The following is a 21,106-nucleotide window of genomic DNA, read 5'->3' on the forward strand; positions in this document are numbered from 1 at the left end:
CTTGTCGCATCAATAAATAAGAGAGTTTCAAGACTTGCGCGTCTCATTTGCAAATTGATGTCCTTTAACTACTTGAAAATATCTAAGGTCATCCAGGTTTTGGAATTAGAATGCCAATAAACTGGAAGATCACTTACACTTCTTAAGAGCACAAGGTTTCGCTGCTTTTCCAAAATTTTTCACCATTTGCGCTCAACACAGCTAAACTGTAATTCTTTCTTTCGATTTCTTTCCTCCTTTACAACGGCCTTCTATCTCCACGAGAGATCGTGTACGCAACTGCTGAGTTTTTTACGCGTTGAAAATGTTCTAATTTTCATACCCATCCGTACTAGTAGGCAGCATTTTCTTCAAATCTTCTGCAGCTTGAAAATCTGCAGAGATAGACTGTCCACAAAGATCATTGAAATTTATGTCATGACGTTTATGAAACCTACCTAACCCATCCATTGTTAGCTACGAAGTTAGGAACATTTAAACTAAATGTAATATTTTTTGAGTTTTCTTGAAGTATAATTTCACTTACAGGGATATTTTTGCGCGACAGACGAAAAAATTCATCACCTTACCATTCATTCACTTCTTTTGTGGTTTTACGTACGCGCTTCCTTCGAACTTTACAATTTTGTTCCCATGGTTCTACAATAACGAAATGTTTCTGTTAATGTTCGACACTGTCGATTTTGAAACCCAAAATTCATCTGGTAGTTTCCTACAGTTGTCACCGTTATTCAAGCGATCGATTACATTTTTCTGTTCTTCTAGTATCAGTTCGATCCACTTCCGCTTACTCATTTTTACAACTTCAAACGTTTTTTGACGCCGATCCCACCATAGATAAAACTGTAATGTTTAGTTTGTACAGAATCAGGAAGTATTCCTGGCCACTCTACCTGTCACCCTTCTCCTGTTCTCGGAATTTCATCTTTGTTTTCTTTTGAAAATACTGTAGTCATTTGTTCTTCTTCATCGCCTACCATCGCGACTTATCAGAGCACAACCTTTTGTCAACGGTTCATTCATTCTCCTTTACCTATGTGGTGCATCTTTTAGGATGTCCAACTTACGCTTCTTCTAATGACTATAGCAAGCAGTACACTACTAGAATATGTTGATTCTTACTCTCTTAACAGTACAATTTCATTTGCCTACATGCGTTTTTTCACTGTAATAGTTTATTTTATCATTTTCTTTGTCGCAAAAACAGTCGATAACAATATTCTAAGTTACCTTATATGTAGTCGTGATCCTGAATCTTGTAGTAATGAAAAATAATGCACATTTAAATAAGTTATACATTCAATAGGAACAATTCAAGACAAAAAGCAATTCAACGAATGTTATGAATTATATATTTACACGTGATAGAATTTCTTTTCCTTTTTTAACTAGTCCACATATGTGCCGAAAAAAGTGTGTCGCCCATAATACTACTACTACTACTAATACTACTACTACTTCTAATAATAATAATAATAATAATAATAATAATAATAATAATAATAATAATAATATTAAAAGATTTAAATTTAATATCGATTCTTCCCTTGAATATCCATTAGCTCAGAATTGTGTATCGTGTGCTTATCTGCGCTGACTCGCAAACGTTATTAAATCTCTGCAGAATGTCTTTAGTAAACACTATCTTGGAAGACATTTTTGTGATATGCCATCTGCTATACCACGGCTGTGTTGTTATTTGCTAGGTGCCTAGATACGTGTGTCGATTTTGTATAGCAATTTCGTCTAACAGGTGTGGTCTTCCTGGCAAGTGGAATAGAACATAGCCAAAGAAAGTAAGCTCCACTCAGCAAAACCTATTTTGGGCAACTGACAGACGTTGTCACGCACTGGTCGGCAAGATGAGGAGATCCTGGATTGATTGCATGTCAGACATACTTCATACATTCCTCTTTAATGTATGGTTATAACCATGTATTGTTAAGACTATCGTATCGCTGAGTAATCGGCACATTCTTGTAGAATGTCATGGTTGTCTGAGACAAATTTTTCTCCTCTTCTTTTTCTTCTTCTTCTTCTTCTTATTCAGCCATTTGAGTGAAATTTTAATTTTGTTAATGTGAAAAGCACCTGATAAGGGCGATAAATATTCTAATTAATGAAGTAGAACCAAATTCCGCTTTTTGTTTTGTTTTCTGAATGTTATACCTAACATGGAGCCTGACGAGCTTCTTTTGGGACGTCAGTTTGCAACACTGTTATTGTCACATGACTGAACTTGAAACTGCCAGTTTTGGAGGGAAAGAGCCAATTTGTATTCTATTGCCAGATACTGTTGTTCACAAGAAAAAGGCTTGTGGTAACTCCGAACCTGTCGCTGGATTTGGTGTCCCGTCCGTAAGAAAAGAGGCAAAACATTTCATTTTACATATTATAAAATATTATTCTGAAAACATATAAGCAAAGCAAATAACCTAATATCAATTTGAACTCAAGTTTAGTCAATCTGTTGATCATACTTAATAAATAAAAGGCTTTCGAAATTGTGTCCCGTCCGTAAGATTTGGTATGTACTAGCCCGCACTATTAGAATCGCTATTTGATCCCATTTGTACTTGCCGCATGAGGGTTGGCTTTTAGTGTTTGTGTTTTTACTTCAAACTTCAGAAACCAAGTGTAATAAAATGACTTGAAAGCAGTTGCTTTTACCCACATGAAAAGTTTTGCGTGTGGGTTTTCTTGAAGACAGTCATTGCAGATTTAAAATCACGGCACAAAATTGACCATATAACTATTGTTTCAGATGGATGTGCTAAAGTGTTTAAAAACAAATTCACTCTCGAAACTGTTTGTCGGTTAGAAACCGACTTTGGAGTAACTGGTGATTTTTTTAAACTCACACGAGAAGGAGCCTTGACGGGGTAGGTGGCACATTGAAGAAAATGGTCTGGGAAAGAGTAGGGATGCTTCCACAGCAAGGAATTTTTACAAATGTTGCAGTGAACTTCGTAAACCTCGAGGAATTTAACTCTTCATTGTTGGTGACGAAACTGTGGGTGAATACCGGAAAATACTAGAAAAAAGGTGGATTAATGTTTGTTCTCTTCCGCAAGTTCAGTCTCGACATTACTTTCGCCCTATTGATGAACGTTACATTCAAACCGCGAGAACTGTTCACTCTGAAAAACATCAGTGCACAGTGTGGAAGCATAGTAAGGAAGTATAATCAGATTCAGACTTCATTGACGATCGCCCTCAAACTGAGCGGCTGAGGTTTAGTGATGTTTATTCGGATTCTGAAGAACGAGGTAGAATTGTACATGTTAAGCAGGATGACATTACAAGTGGTCATTAGAAGTTGCAGAGTTACTGCAAGTGCACTGTCACATGTATTATATGACGCAAGTTTTGTAAGACGTTTCGACTGCATATCATGATTCTGTAATTTAATTTTGGAAATATTAAGTGTAGTTTTACTTACTTTTAGGATAACAGTTAAGATAAATGCAGAGTACGTTAAAGGAGACCTTATGCATTCAATTCTTTTGTCCCGTCCGTAAGATTTTCTTTTTAATAGTGAAAGTAGTTTATTTAGTGAAACGTAGGCCAATATGTAGGGAAATATATTCTACAAATCATTAAAAAAAAAAAAAAAAAAAAAAACTAGCCTACTACGATTTTACAATTGGCAGAAAATGATAAAATCAGTGCGTAGCAAAACGTATATATAAAAAAATGTCCCGTCCGTAAGATTAATTACTGATTATTATAAATGTCGTTATTAATAGTACTAAGACTAGCTGCAAAATGTCTTTGGTGATTACTCTAAGTTAACAACTATCAACATTTTTTTAAAATGTCTCGCAGAATTATAGGCCAGAATGTCCCGTCCGTAAGAATAAAATGGCTGTATTATTATTATTATTATTATTATTATTATTATTACTATATAACAGTTCTTTGACAACATTCACCTTATTACGACTTTATACTTATACTACATTTTTTAAGAAAAGGGTATGAAACAAATACTACAATAACATCTACTGCATATCAAAACATACTGGGCATACACATACACACCAAAAGAGAGTAACAGGTAATACGTACCTATAATTTGTATATGTAGTTTGTACAATAACTGGAGCAGGAGAAAAATTTTGTGAGACTGTACCTTCCTCAGGCACAGTGACAAGAGTAGCTGCATTGTTTGGCACCACGTAGTTTTCTACGAAAAAAAAATACATTCATAGATATCATCCAGCATCTTACCAGAAACTCAAATATATGTATTACACGTGTATCTTAACTGAACAATTTTATTGGATCAAAATTAACCCCCAAAAGCTTTACATTCAACAAACCGGAGCTAAATTTTGATACTGGTAAACGGTGACAGCTCCTGAGTTTCGTAAAAGAGAAGTCACATCGGCAGTGGAAGTAAAACCCGCAACACTACCCAGCTTTAGGGTGCTCTAATGATTTTTCACCATGAAGGCATTCTTCCAATTCTGATACGAGGTACAAATATACAGAAAAAAATAACGAATTCATCATTGGATAATCATGTATTCAATATATGTTTTACACAAAGAATTATTGAGCTTATTGCTCAGCGCAAATACTTCAAGAGATAGAAAACAATGTTACCAACACTGCTCAGCCTATTTTTTCAGTTTGAATTCTTAATCAAATGAATTTTAGTTATCGTCCCACTCTAATGTTCTGTAGACTAAAGGAGACGAACGATTAATAAGTGAATGATTGTCAGATTAAAAATTTTTTATGCTCTCCCACTGATAATCGAACCTGGAACCACGTACACCATAGGCGTACGCGCCAATACTAAATTAGTGAGGAAGGCATTGAATTTCTTAATCGATTCTATAAAAGGCATTCGGTTACATACCCACTAACATAATACTTATTAACAGAGTAATTGGAAACGAATAGAAAAAACTAAATAATGGTGAAAAATTAACTAGGTTCATTTCTCGTATATTTATAATACAGGATGAGTCAGTATTCCTGTTTCAAACGGAGAATGGCAGTGGAAAAAAAAAAGAAAGGAAAAACAGCAGCAATGAGAATTCGTGCAAAGCACTTTATTACATATATGTTTTACATTAATTACGGTACTGCATCAACTTTACTGATCAACCAGCCATAGATTGAGTTTGAAGAGTGTAAACTTTTGTTTTTATTTTCTTAAAAAAAAAAAGTAGAAATGCGGGTTCATAGAAGTTTGAATACTGTTATATCAGTGCAATTTTACGTATTCTATCTTAAGTATTCCAGTTTGCAAAAGTGCCCGTACTTTCGCAAATGGTATGCACTGAGGCACATTTAGAGGATCGTCTTTTCACATACAGCCAATCTTATAGTCTAACAGATGTGCCTGGAAATACTTGATGTAATGATTTGATGCAAAGTCCGGCCAAAAGAGAAGCTTCGTCAACATGAGACCACACGAATGGTACAAAGAGCTCCTTTAAGATATTAAGTAGATATCCCCCATTTAAACTCATCATGACGACAAGTTCAGTGATGGTGCCACCTTGATCAATTGTTTGCCATATCATGAATTTCGCTGGAAATTTTTCTTTCCGCTTCATTTTTCAATATGCAGTGGAGTTTGCTCCAGGAATTCCATTCCGTAAGTCTCTGCAGGAAATCTGACTGGAATAGAAGAAAATATATAATTCTTCATCTATGATGACGATTTTTCACTATCCGATTTCACAAGTTTTTAATAGAATTTGTTGCAGCCCGTCTTTACCCTTGAAGTTTGATTAAGGAAAAAGTCGATATTGAGATTTCTTTTCGCTTGATTCATTGCCGTTTACGTTCTAGAAGCACGTCTTTGTGACCTTGACAGCTCGACAGCTGACTTCTTACTGAGCTCGCTGACAGAAGCTCCAATTGTGAGCATCTGTGTATGTCTCCCTACAGGGTCTTCTCTTTCAAGACAGGAATACTGACTCATCCTTTATTCACAATACACTGAGATTCAAGTATATATTTGATTTCGGTCACCTATTCATTCGACTATTCCTTTTCAGAAGTAAGACACAGACCTAGACCTACTGTTTAACGTAGATTGAGTAACACGTGCTCCTATCGGAAATTCAACCTTGATAATCTATGCCGAAAACACGTTTGCTAATCATATGTTCACAAAAAAGCTATATAATCCTGAACTTCCGCAAATCTAGCAGAACTCAATTTACTAAATCTCTGTGAGTGTTCTCCGTCTTGAACTTACCCTAAATGATTTGACAATTGACTCAAAAATCGTGGTTACGTGGCCTATTTCTTTGTAAAATTTGAAAATTTATTTTCAAACATTTTGCTACTCTCTACTTATTTATATTTACAGTTATTTATTTGAATTTGAAATGCAACATTTACATATCCGTCTGTGACTTCGCACGCATTCTTCACAGTAACGTTTCTGAGGGTAAATCAATTTAAAATGTAATTCAAGAATATCCGTTCATTTTAAATGCTTGAAAAAAGAAAAATAACTTATACATCACATATTAGTAAATTTTGAAATTGTAAAGTGTATTAAAAGAGTATTTTTATTTTCTCTTTCGTAATAATTTGTTATACGTATGAACGTCACACTGAACATCTATTGTAGAAATCTAGCACCCTTGAAACAACGAGTAAGCCTTTCTCCCGAGAGCTGAAGAACAAAATGACCACTTTCCGAGTTTCCCATTCCTTCTATTCAGCGCATGATCAACACTTTATAGGCTAGCTTCACCCAATTTCCTCCTTTCCCGGCCCCTGTAAGAACGTAGAAAATAAGCGAGTTCGCCGTTACAAGAAAAAAATGAGATATTACACTGTACGTAAAACTAGTGGAAGATGTAGAAAGAACTAAACCAGAACACGTGAACAGAGGGTTACACCGAGTACTGTGACTTACGCTATGTTGTTATATCTCTCAACGACATAAATTAGGGATGAGACACCATACTAAAAAAATACTAAAATTTGTGTTGGGTTCATTCCTCATTCCATAATTATTAATTTTTTAAAAAATACTCTTCTTCGAATTGGGAAAGCACGTGACTTTGTAACTACATTAAAGCCACCTTAATTGTAAATGAACGGAATTTTTTGCCTTTAGTTTCTGGTTCAACGGACTATTAGTAAATCATTTTAACATTTCATCATAGTTCGCTGAACCAAACTAAAGGTAAGAAATTATATTAATTTATTCATTTTTTTATTGTTATAATTTTATATTTTCTTTTTAAGACAATACATATATGATTTACAATTTTATTCAATATGTATCTTATAGCATCTACACTTTACCAAAATTATGTGCTTATATCTGAAATGCTATTTACTGGCATACATACAAGCAGAGGTATAAGTGGATCTGAAAAGGTGGGGGGACGGTAGGTAGCGGCATGACGCCACGCCGTTCCCCCTGCCTATCTTTGCCAATTGTAATTTTTTAGGAACTGTGGGGACGCAGTACATATTTTTTCGAGGTGAGGGACGGCGTCCACTCGCGTCCCCCTACTTTTACCCTTGCATACAAGATTAAATGTAATGGCTAATCTGTATTATAAAATTAAAGTGACTACGTTTGTTATTCTTAACCTCTTGAACCGCATGACCAATCTCGATGAAATTTTTGACGTACATGCGGTTCTGGCCTGGGAGTGTTTTTAGCTATTCACTTCGACGGTAGAACTTAGGGGAGGGAGAGGACGGCGAGATAGAAAAAATAAATAAAACAATTCTTAAACCAGCAGACCGATCTCGATCAAATTTTCAACATAGATGAGGTTCGGTCCTGGGATGACTTTTATTATTTTACTTTGACGGTGCAACTTAGGGGGAGGGGGAGCAGGGAGGTATATATAAAAAATAAAAATAAAAGTAGCTGTCTTTCTGACTTCATCACTTTTCAACCTCCCGACCGATCTTAACATAGATGATGTTCAGGTACCACTTGGGCCTGGAAATTTTCATCAGACCTAAATGACGTTCAGACCTGAAATGATTTTGTCGTATCACTTTGACGGTGCAACTTAGGGAAGGAAATGAGGCCACGGTGGCTCAGCGGTAGGGCGTTCACCTCTGGTGCATGGGGTCCCGGGTTCAAACCCTGTTCCTACCAAGTGAACTTTGTGGTGGACAAACACGATGTGCGTGGGTTTCCTCGGGGTTCTCCCTTTTCCTCCCACTTTCTTCATTCCATCATTTCACTCATTTCTCATCATCACTGTCTCCTTTAGCCTAGCCGGCATAACCGTGGGACATAAAACTCAAAAACTTCATTTCATTTCTTTTAGAGGAGGGACATTTATAAATGATCGAAAAGGACCGACATTAGTGTCGAATCTAAAGATTTTGTGGTCGCTGAGATGCACAGTGACACTTCTGATGCTGATTAAATCCAAATTCAGCACCGCAACTTGGGAGAGGGGGAGAAAGGATTGTATATACTGATCTAAAATGTTCCGGGGTTGCTGAGATGAACGATGATAGTTCCGATACCGTGGAGGAGGAGGAGGAGGGGATATATATATAAAATAATCGAAAAGGCCGATATTAGTGTCTGATCTATAGTTTTTCGGGTCGCTGAGATGAACAGTGACATTTCCAATCCGTTGTAACAGTAAATTCGGCCCCGTAACTTGAGAGAAGGGGAGATACATAAAAATGATCGAAAACTACCAATATTAGTGTCGAATCCATAATTTTCGGGGTCGCTGAGATAAACAGTGCTCTTTCCGATGCCGTTTAAATCGATGCTACTAAAAACAAAAACAGCATGTTTCAAGGATACTAAACACATGGCATACTGTGCATGGAGTTGTGCATTTAAACTTTCATTTTAACCCAACGAAGCGGGTAATAGATGCTAGTAAAATATATATTGGATGCTTAGATAAAATATTATTTTACAAATAACCTGTAATATGCTATGACAAAGCAAAGGACACAAAATCGCCCATCTGCAGGTAATAAACCCATCTGCAGGTAATATGTATAGGCGATTGTTCTCGTCGAATTACAATTGAGAGCGGCGGAGGTTTTCTAAAGGCACGGGACAAAACAGATTTATAAAAGGTTTAGCACACTGCTTGCATTACAATGTACTACACAATGAGACGACATTTTTCGTTTAATGTTCTATGGTTATGTCCTAGGCTAAGGAAACGGATGATTAATGAAAGTGAATGTGGTATTAAAAGTTTCTGCTCTACCACCGGAAATCGAACCCAGGATTACGTGCACCACAGGCACACACAATATCCACCAGATCGGCTGGGACTACTACAATGTACAATGTAGTTCCTATTCTAGCTGCGGGACGGAAGTTCGTTACTACCTGCCGCAGTGGTTGCGCCACTGATCAGCCCAAGTCCAATTACCAGTGAAATAAAATTAGAATATAGGTAAAACCAGTTAGACTTCAAATAAATGTTCCATTAATTATTGATCGCTAGCTTTACAACAGGTTCTTCATAGGATATAGGAGATCGGCATATTTACGCAGAAATTAAAAAAGGGTACTTCCGGGGGTGCGTGTTTTTTTTTTTTTTAAGTACAGAATAATCCAGAGTGACGCAGTTTGCCTAGCAACGTTAATTTTTTGAAAGGATCTGTGTTGAAGACGGCAATGGCTATTTGCTAAAATGTTCCCGGTGAGATTTACCATCTGCGTGTACGTACGACTTTACTTAGAATCCTGTAATCCCTTTGACGGTGTTCCTGCATCGCATTCCTACCGCCCTCTCTGTTTTGCTATTCAGGTATGACTTATCCTATAGTGCTTCGAGTATTTCCTCTCGCATTTTCCTTTGCTAACTACTAGTTGTCACAAGTCATTTCCCACCATTTGCACCAGCTTGTAACATGGAGAATCGCTCAATTTTATTGTGTGTCACAAAGCCTCTTTTCAGAGTAAACTCTTCTCCCAAACATTGTAACATGTATTCAGCTGCACCTTGCAGATATGTACAAAAAGTTTATACTTTCATTATATAAAGGTAACGAAGAAAGTTCTGTCGCTTTTGCACCATCCCATCACCTTCAAACATCGCATCGACGACCTTCTGGCAACTTTCTGGAAGGTCATGGATTCCATCGCGGTAGAACTTGATGGGCCGTGAAGCGAAGAAGGTATCAAGTACATTTTGCACCTCTACTAGGAATTTGAACTGGCGTCCTCAAAGGTGATTGTCCAAGGAACGGAACAGGTGATAATTGGACGGTGCAATGTCCGACAAGTATGGCAGATGCAAGAGTGTTTCCCATCCAAGGCGTAAAATGGTGCCCCGGATCATCCTAAACACGTGAGGCTTAGCGTTGTTCTGTAACAGGAGAATCCCTTTGCGATTCAGAAATGCTGGCTCCAGAGTTTTGAGTTTTTCTTGAACACGGCTCAACTGCTGGTAGAACACAGTTGCATTGATGCTCTGACCAGCTGGTAACAGTTCCTGATGCAGGGTGCCGCGAACACTCCGCCAAACACACAGGAGGACCTTTTGATGCCGTGCTGGTTTCAGCTGTTTTAGAACCGGTTCATGGGATGCTAGCCAATCACGATGGTGCCGTGGAGCTTCGTACAGGACCCACTTCTCATCACGTGTCAACACCCTGTCCAGAAATTGCTCCTCCCTCAGACGAGACAGCGAAGAAACAAGTGTCTGCTCGCCTTGTCTTCTGCTCGGAGTCAAATCATGTGGGACCCATCGACCCAACTCGTAGTGCTTCCCAAGTTGATGGAGGTGCTGCCGAATGGTTGTGCCACAACCAGGTAATATGTTGGATATACCCACACCAACAACTGACCTTCACCTTATCTCCATTAGCATTCAACTCACGGTGATAGGGCCAATTGAACACAGACCTCCACAAAAAGCGAAAGAACTTTCTTGGTCACCTTTATATATATCATGAAGGTACAAACTTCTTAATGAATAAAGAACTTACCTTCCCGAGTTACTTCCCCACTAACCCCATTAGTGACTACTGTTATCTGCTGAGCAGGAACCATGAGACGAGAAGACTTCCCCACTACCAGCTGCTGATGCTGACTGGTTGCGGTCACCATGCCACTTGTTACGAATGTAGCCACACCTAGAATAATTACAAACATTTTTAAATATCACTGATTATACTGCTTCAGTTTCGCTTAATTTATCCACATTTTACTCACTACTCGAATTAATATCTCCAACTAGTCCAGCAGCTGGCAACACTTTGTATGCAAGTCCGTATATGGAGGAAATTATAAGTGAAATATATTCTTGTGTCATAAGGAAGTAAAAAAAATTGGGTGTTTGCCCCTCACCCCCCCTTTTTTGCAATGGTGGCTTCAAGATGGCGGTCATGGAAAATCACTTTAACAATTTTAACACTTTGTAACTTGTTAATAAATAAAAATTGAAACAGTTTTACGCCTGATGAAGGAAAATGGATACAAAATTATTTTTAACTAAAATTAGTTATGTGTGGCCGCCATATTTAATAATGACACCCTAAATGGCAAAAAAAAAAAAAAAAAAAAAAACTGTTTCGTTAATATATTTCTTGTATTCAGCATCAAATAATGTAATATGCTACCAAGATATTAAATATTTGTGATGTATACAAAAGAGTTTACAGTAAGAGCTTTCGAACGGTATCAGAATCATTGTTCTATCTTTAAAAATAATAAAAATATTCCACTTTGTATGGAGCAAAGCGCAGAGGCTTCTGACCTGTCAATGGCTATAATTGGTGCAGCACTCGAATGGCTTGAAAATTACTTATGCATTTTCTTTTCATACGTGTAAGTAAACGAACTTTGTAAGGCATGTTTATTCCTCTACCACTTTCTGTAATATAATAAAAGTTAATAATAATAATAATAATAATAATAATAATAATAATAATAATAATAACAGTCAACAAGATTTTGGCACAGAAATGAAAATACCTGATTCTAATAAACTTTTCATGTAGAATTTGAATCTGCAATTAGTTTTTCTCCATCACCCTCAGTTTCCCCGTGACAGAGGGATTTTCGGGAAATTTCCCCTCAATAAATATATATATATAGGGTGCGGCACGTAAAACCGGCCCGTAAAGCGAACACATAAAATGAAATGTAATGTATTGAATATGACTACTCACCTTCACAGCAGCCTTCACAGCAGGTGCTGAAAGTGTCCTCCGCCCACTTCAACACACATGTGAGCACGATTGAGGAGATTCATATATACCCTTGTCAGTTCTTGTGTTGTAATGCTATTGGTGACATCCTGGATCCTGGTCTTGAGTTCTTCAATTGTGTGTGGATTTGTTTCGTATACTCTTCCCTTTAACAGTCCCCATAAGTAAAAGTCACACGTGGACAAGTCTGGTGACCGAGGAGGCCACAAGCCTTTGCTGATTGTCCTCTCTGGTGTAAGCATCTCATGCACAAGGGACAATGATGCAGCTGATGTGTGGCATGTTGCACCGTCCTGCTGAAAGTAACATAACTGACGCTCCTCCTCGGTCAAGTGTGTATAAAACTCCTCCAGGATTCCCATATACACGTCACTGTTCACTGTCGTCTCAAAGAATATGGGCCCAATAACGCGTGTGGCGGAAATGGCACACCAAACACCAATCTTCTCATCATACAAGGGTACCTGGTGGATTGCGTGTGGATTTTCTGTCGACCAATACCGGTTGTTTTGGGAATTTACGTACCCAGACAGGTGGAACCACGCCTCGTCACTCATGATGAGCATTAGTGGATCCAAGAAACCACTGGCAACATTGCTCAACAGCCATGAACAGAAATGCACCCTCTTCTGCAGGTCAGGCTCCTTCAGTTCTTGCACAACACTTATCCCGTACGGTTTTAACTTCAGTCCCCTTAAAACACGTCTGCAACTTCTCTCACTCGCATGAACCTGTTGACTCAATCTCCTGGTTGACTTTCGAGGACTTCTTGTCATTATCTCCTCTACCTGCATCTTTAATTCAGGTGTGCAGACAGATGGTCGTCTGTTCCTGGGAGCATTTTGAACCGATCCTGTACGCCACCATTTTTCAATCAATTCCTGACTGGTGCTTTTTGCTGGCACAGAACGTCCTGGAAATTTCTCCCGAAACAAATTCTTTGTTTTCACAAAAGATCCAGTGAGAATGAACCCTTCAACAATGGCAACACGCTCCGGTATCGAATACGGCATTATCACACACTGATACTCACCCGGCTTAACACAACGAAGCCTTTTTCTCAACTGGTTTCGACAAGTTTCACTGGCTGCGGCTGCACGTGACTGCTGCAGGTCACGTAAGTCGACCCGACCTCGACACGCCATCTCTTGGTAGGAAGGTAGATTATTTAAGTGTTGCCAAAAACACAATATACCAGAATATTACGACGGACCGGTTTTACGTGCCGCACCCTATATATATATATATATATATATATATATTTATAATTTTTGTACCTGTAGCTCGGGTACCCTTAGGTATATAAACACATGAATTGTATTGTATGTTAGCTTCATTTATACTTAGTAAGCCCTCTAAGTTTCATAAGAATCGCATTATTCTTTCTAGAGAAATAAACATATTTATACAAAAATATGCTATGTGTACTGTTCATTTTACGATATTCATTAGTGCAGGTAAAATCACATATAACTTCCACGAAAATTACAATATAAGCACGGTTTATACCTCATTGGATTTGAAATAAAATATATAGTTTCAATGATGTGTACAACATGTCGCCATTTTTGTATGAGAGAATTTCTAGAGAAATTTTGAGGGAAATTCCCTCCAAAAAGTAGTTTATAAGATTTTTTTTTGGCTCAACTTGCTATTTGTATATAATGATACAGAAACAGGAAATGCACTAAAACATAGTTTTATGTCTACTTAATAAACAATGTTAATTTGATGCGAATCGCATTATTCTGTCTAGAGAATTAACTATTGTGTCTATTTATAGGTAATAAAGAATATACTATGCAAGACTTTTACCAAACACAAAAACCTAAAGTTGACGTATTATTGTCGGCACATAGATGGATACTCAAAATACAAGCACAAATACACGCATGCTTTCTGTGGAAAATAAGTCACTTTTTAATATTTTGATCCGGCAACAATGCATAAAGTAATTGTTGATGATTCACGTAGCCTGATGACTGTTAGTAGCGCTGAGTGACGGTCCAAGCTGGACGTGTTTTAGATGTGGCCGCGTGTAAGTTGAAGTGTTTGTGCATTGTGGAGTTCGAATAGATTGTGTTGTGTGGTGATGCACTAAGTTAGATTACGTTTGTGCTGCTTCATGATTGATGGAGTGTAGATTCGTGTATGTGTATATGATACCTTACAGGATACAAGATGCCGAGGAAGTGTGTAAATCACCCGGAAAATTTCAGTTATGTATGTGGGGAGCTGACATTTAAATCGCAACGTCGATGTTTTACTCCACTTATGAGGAAGTGTTATCAGTTATATTTTGGTTGCTGTGTAGGAGACCAAGATAAGAATTGAGCTCCTCACTACATTTGTTGTACTTGCGTGAAACGTCTGACTGGGTGGGCAAATGGTGGACGAAACATGAACTTCGCAGTACCGATGATCTGGAGGGAACCAAAAGATCATTCTTCAGACTGCTACTTTTGTATGACACAGATAAAAGGAATAACCAGTAAATCTGACAATGAGCACACAGTACAGTACCCTAATTTGCCATCAGGAATTAGGTCAGTTCCACACAGTGCAGAATTACCTGTACCAGTACCTCCTGCTCATCTTACGGTAAATGAGGATTACGTACTTGAGGCAACTACTGAAATTTCAAATGAAAAGGATGATCCTACTTATGTAGGAAGCACATCTACATTGGATCCCCATCTGATAACTCAGGGTGAACTAAATGACCTCGTACGGGATTTAAAACTCTCCAAGATACAGGCAGAGCTTCTTGCTTCTAGACAAAGGCTGGAATCTGCTCCATCGTTACACTAAAGTGTGTATTTTTTGAAACCGTCATACAGAGTTTCAAAAGTAGCAGCAATGTAAAGCAGATGCAACTCATCGATCTCTTTGGTTCTTGGTCAATTCATTCATCTTTTAACCTTTTCTAGTTTCTCAAAATGCCATATTACAATCGAATGATTGTTTTCCGCAGAACTGCTTCGGAGATTAGCTTCAATTAGTAGTGTCCAACAACCGAACGAAGTTAGTGATCTTCCTTATCCTCCAAGAGTAAGTCACCATGACAATTTTTAGAAATGAAAATGAAATGAAATTTTTGAATTTTACGTCCCATGGTTATGCCGGCTAGGCTAAAGGAGACGGTGATGATGAGATGAATGAAATGGTGGAATGAATAAAGTGGGAGGAAACGGGAGAACCTCGAGGAAACCTACGCACTGAGATTTTTTAGAGCCAACCTTCTATTGTATGTTCACTTACATTACCACAATTTATATCTCACTTTCATTAATGTTTCAATTTGTTTTGGGTCCTCTGCGACCAAATTTAAAGTTACGCTGCATTAGATTTTGGAAAATTATATAATATTTTGGCTTCTTACCGTCTCAGGCATAAAAATAGATGAATAGAAAATAAGATTTCCTACGACATATATTTCTACAATCTGCTAAACATAAGCTTTCAGACGATATTAACAAGGGATACAACCAGTATATTTTTATTACGGATTAGATTTCTGAGCTTTCGGCATTTATGGCCATTTACCCCGTCACGTATGAGGGTGACGTCCCTCGGCGAGCACACTATCCGAGGAAAGGGAAAGAAGGAAGCGGCCTGGGACCTGTATGTTAGGTACCAACCCGACATTTCCCTAGTATGAATGAGGGAAACTCAGGGAACACCTAACTCAAAATGGCTGGCCTGAAAAAGCCGTTGCACCTTTTCCCATCGAGTGTCCCCGCCGGGAATCGAACCTGGGACCGCTCGCACCAAACACGACAGTGTTAGCGACTACGCCACATGAAGCCAAAGCATATTTTATCACTGATATGTGTCAAAATAAAATTCCTACATTAATTTTATGCAAACCAAGCAAATAGGACACAGGGATATCCTACAGTCCATTAGAATATTGTATCTAGATAGCTTCAAAGCAAATTGCTACTTCATCTTGCGCATATCATGTTGGGTTCAGAAATAACCCGCCATTGATCCTATTAATAAATTATTCCACAAAGACTACTGTCTGCGTTATTTCCAAAAGTCAAGTACAATAGACTGCACTATCCGGCCTAGTTAAGAGACAGAAAAAGAAAGAAAGAGAGAAAACTCCGTAATAAAATTAGAAATGTTTTGTAAACGATGTACCAAACTTGTAACGCTTTCATAAAAACGTGACTGTGCCACGAAGAAACAGTCATCGATCAAGGACATTTTCAAAAACTAGAAACTATACATTTTGACTCCTTTAGGCCTAGTTAGTTTTGATGAGGGTGATCCGTACTAAGGCGCTAAGGGTGATCCGTATTACTTACGGCAGTACGTCTGTGCAAAAGCTGAAAACTCCTGATTCACATTTTTTCCTGTTTCCTGCAACTAAATTAGACATTATTAAATTTATTCTGCCCTTTTATTCTTTGACTTTTTTTTCTCGTGTAATATCATTTAATCGTATGTTACAATATTAACAAATATTTATAAATTACTTGTCTGTACTAAGTATTCATGTAATATTAATAAGACGGAATGTGATGTAAAAAGTGTGTTTTTAATGGTATGTATGGAGCAACAATCATAGTACTCCAATGTACCCAGCATTTTTGTCATCCGACTTTTCCGTCTGCAACATTAGACCGGATAGTTGGTAGTTTACTGTATTTACGACACACGAGATGAGAAATTTTCGAAGGGAGACGAAAAAGACTGCCTAGAACCGATTTAAGACGAGAGAGAACCGTTTGGGAATCGAGGCGATACTTTTACAAAAATGAGACGACATAATAAAACTTATTTTCTCGTCTTGTCTCGTTTCGTGGGTAACACTCTCTTCTGCTATTGCCCCATCGAATCTCCAAAAATTCTTTCCTAGTGGTACCTACTGTATGTCTTGTCCAAAGTTCAAGTTTCTAGCGTAAGCCTGAACGTTGGCCAGTCAGACACTCACTCAGTCAGGACTTTTTTCAAATGTAGAGATATATGAATACAGGCCGCTACTAAAGAGGAAGGAACGTGCCCCGGGCGTGTGGTTGGAGCGGCGCCTAAAAGGGCAATAGATAGATAGATGAACACATAAAACAGAGAGCGCCAAATTTAATGTTTGTCCAGGATGACAAACCTTCTATGAATAAGGAAAATATGATCCATGAAGTTGACAAGCCACTTACGTCAGACCCTAATTTCGACTTTACACGTCGCTAGTGCTACGTTAGTGTTCAATAGTGACGCAAATCGTTAGTACTCCACAGATAACGTGTACAATTTAAATGATGAGTATGGGTGTTGTAACTGCATGCCAATAGGCCCATATCTAAGAATCTTCTCAAAAATTAGGTTAACCGTTAGAACAATGTAAGTGCTCATTAGTGCCATTAACATTAACGTTAATGCCTCCATCGTACAGCTCTTGGCGTAATAATATGACTAACAACTTTATACATCAGGCTCACCTTATTAAAATTAGCCAAACGAACATGATAACACCACGCCCTTTGTTAGTCTCAATGTGTCCCTCAATTCTCGCGAACATAATGCGCAATGTGGATGTGCTGCCTGACGTGCTCAAGTTAGTTACTTTGTTGCAACTATTGTTTATCTGTTATTTATTGCTAGTCTGCAAAGTATTCCTTACATTAATATGCCCTTGTCCTTGATAGTCATTGCGTATTTACAATACTGTTAGAAGATAAAAAAAAAAAAAACTATAGATAAAACATGCTACTTAACGGTTCATATTTTTATTTTACAGTACATAAACTACTACTACTCCTACTCCTACTACTACTAATAATAATAATACTATTCCAGCTTAAAAGTTATCAATTGCATCACATTGGCAACAAGCGACGAATATTTTAACTTCATAAAAATTCGTTTCTCATGATTTTCTCGGAAACTACGCATGATAACTTATCTTAATTATGTCATTTTCTTTATCTCGGTGTGATATATGTCTTATCTCTGGACAATATCACAGTAAAACAAAAATTAAATATTAGAAGTACATCATACTTTTGGTCTACATCTCATTAACCATGGAAAGATTGAGTGGTGTATACTTTAGGATGTAAGTTTCAGCTTAACTTGCATCATACATTCTTAGGATTACAGAAAGGAAAATAATTTTTCCGATTTTACTTTCCGGACAGTAAAAATTCCGAAATGGGCCATCCCTTATATATACATACATATACATGCATACCAGGGTTGGCAAAAACCATGGTTTTTGTTGAAAAAACCAAAAAAACAGTTTTTTTTTTTTTGTTTAAACCCGGTTTTTTTGATTTAAATAATTTACTCTATGTATTTATATTAGATATGGACAGAAATTAGTTTGTTTCGCCTTGGTGTTATTATGCAACAACAAGGTTATACTGGAAGGGGTCACATAAGCTTAAAACGGAATCCAAATAGTTTCTCGGCTTACATCCAAAAGAAATTGCCCATTTGGACACGAAACCGGGACTAATTGGTCACAAATGCGATTGCCGACTCACTCACGAAGGACTCCTGATAAAAATACGTTGTACTGATCTTTACATAGGCCTACTTGTTAAAATAATTGTCAAGAGTCATTTCAGAAGGACAAAAAGATAAACAGTTACACAAGTAAAAACATTATACAAAATTCTATACAAATCGGGAAATTCCCGCCTTAGCCACTGGGTAAATCCTGATTACTTTAAATGTATTTGTATGTAAAATTTTAAGGTCAACGTATCATAATCACTACGCTAAAACTGATGTATTAAATTACAAACTTGGTATGTAGATATCATTCAATAAAATAAAAAGCAAGTCAAATCCAAGCTGATGTTGGAAGCTACGTAGGCAGTTGATAAATTTTGCCAATTTCTATCAATATATTTAAGCAACCTTGGCTTCTTTATAAAACAACAGGCATTCACTCAAATAGAAATATATAATTTGGTTTCATTTCGTATGTTTAGGCTTAACATACTTATGAAATACCAAGGTTATCACGGAGAAGACTTTCGCTTAGAGGGACACCTCGAATCGCTACTTGGTTTACACTTGAAAGATGGGTTGTGGTTCGACCGAGAATTGAACACGGGACCCCTTGATTAAAAGGTGAAAAATAGATAAACGTAATGCGGATGGTTTGATATGTGGAAATGTCACCATGAAGTTCACAAAATTTAAAGCATTTTTTTTTTTTTTTAACCAGCCAACCCTGATACCTACAGATAATTTGAAAATCGTATTAAATGTTTAAAGAATCATTTAATACAACTTTCATACGCATTCGCACTAAAATTCTTTCGTTTTAAATAACTTGACTTAGAATCCATATACAGTACTATATAAAAGAACAGAAGTGACGGACTCAATCATCGCCAAGGGCATAATACTACTACGGGTAGAAACGTGGAATTTGGGCGGAAAGATGAACCTAGAATGATGAAACTCCGCATATAACTTCTCACTAAAAATAACTGAACACGTCGAGAGAGAGAAAATCAAGTTGAGTATTAAATTTTCCCATTACTTGTTTTTAGTATTCTATCAAGCTGAAACTATGGAGATGAGGATAGTGACAAAAGTTACGAAAAAGAATTCCCTGACGTTCCACAGTTTTCCATTCTAAAACATTCTTTGAAATTTTCACTAGTTATGTTATTTGGTTACTTTGATCCAAATGTTGACGGAAAAAGTTAAAAAGAAAGGAAGAATACATATTCTGCATTGATTGAAAAATCCTCTTTCTAGATTTGCATTTTCATGAGAGAAAAATCAAGACCATTTTAACAGCTTCTCTTAAATCACTGTGCTCTGAAGTATAGAAGTTCTTAAGCGAAAAGTCATAGAAACGCTGACCAGTTCTAGAATACTGACTCACTTGTTTTACAGTTTAGATTCGAGCAAAACTCATTGAACTGCTTTACGACTCGATCTTGTCAATTACCACCTAACCGATTATTATTATTATTACTATTATTATTTCACCTGAAAGAAATTTCATACGATTCACTTCAACATCAGATCCTGCAGAAACATTACGATCCAAACACGAAAGAGCACTAATCAATTTATAATTTAAAGGTGGCCTCTCCAGAAGATTTAGAACAAATTTCTGCACACACTTTTTGCAATTTCGGAGAAATTCCGGAGTGTTCAAATACGTTGACATTTTTTAAAGGCGTAAGTGTATCAAAATTAATGTCAACATTTTTTACAGGAAGGTGCCTTCTACATCAACTTGTATGCATGAACTCTAGAGAGAAAAAAAAAAGGGGGGGGGGGTAGTTTGAGTATTAAAATTTTTACTCTTCACTTGAAGATTTTGAATATATAAAATACAAAGGTTGTTCAAGGTTGACCGGAATTTTCGTAAGTAAATAATCTATGAATAGCCGGATCATAATGAAACTTGCGGGTGACAATGTATTCCTTCTCGAGTAACTAGCGCCTGGCATGACGTATTTGGCGAATGCTCAGCAGCTGCAGCGAACATGTCGGGAAGCAATGTGTCTTTGGCTGTGGAGCAGCGGTGTGTAATCAAATTTCTTGTGAAGGAGAAAGTTAAACCAGCTGAGATTTTCAGAAGATTGCAAGCACAGTATGGTGAACAAACGATGTCACGGACAAGAGTGTACGAATGGTCTGAACAGTTTCGGGAAGGACGGGAACTAGTGACAAATGAAGCGCATAGACATATTCGCCCGACTGCAGTCACACCATTGAATATCGCACGTGTTGAGCAAATGATTCTTGAGAACCGATGAGTAACAGTGCGGGATATTGCTGCCGAGGTGAATATCAGTGTCGGGAGTGTTGAGACAATCATTCACGACCACTTACGCTTCCGCAAAATCTGTGCAATGTGGGTTCCTCGCCAGCTGACATTTGATCAGAAGTGGACACGCAAGGCGGTCTGTGAACAGCTTCTGAATCGGTTTCGAGCCGAAGGTGATGAATTATTGCAATC

General features: G+C 37.4%; 1 protein-coding gene across 1 annotated transcript in view; it reads right to left on the reverse strand.

The window, feature by feature from the left end:
- FoxK (forkhead box K) overlaps nucleotides 1-21,106 on the reverse strand; it is a 100,865-nt gene that overhangs the window by 10,130 nt on the left and 69,629 nt on the right. Inside the window, exons 7-8 of the mRNA XM_081731221.1 lie at nucleotides 10,936-11,082; nucleotides 4,072-4,189 (exon numbers count right to left, since the gene is read on the reverse strand). Of these exons, the coding sequence (XP_081587347.1) occupies nucleotides 4,072-4,189; nucleotides 10,936-11,082 (265 nt within the window). The remainder of the gene's footprint in view (nucleotides 1-4,071; nucleotides 4,190-10,935; nucleotides 11,083-21,106) is intronic.

This window comes from Thermobia domestica, chromosome 11 (genome assembly GCF_964235325.1).
Source record: "Thermobia domestica chromosome 11, izTheDome1.hap1.1, whole genome shotgun sequence".
Lineage (NCBI taxonomy): Eukaryota > Metazoa > Arthropoda > Insecta > Zygentoma > Lepismatidae > Thermobia > Thermobia domestica.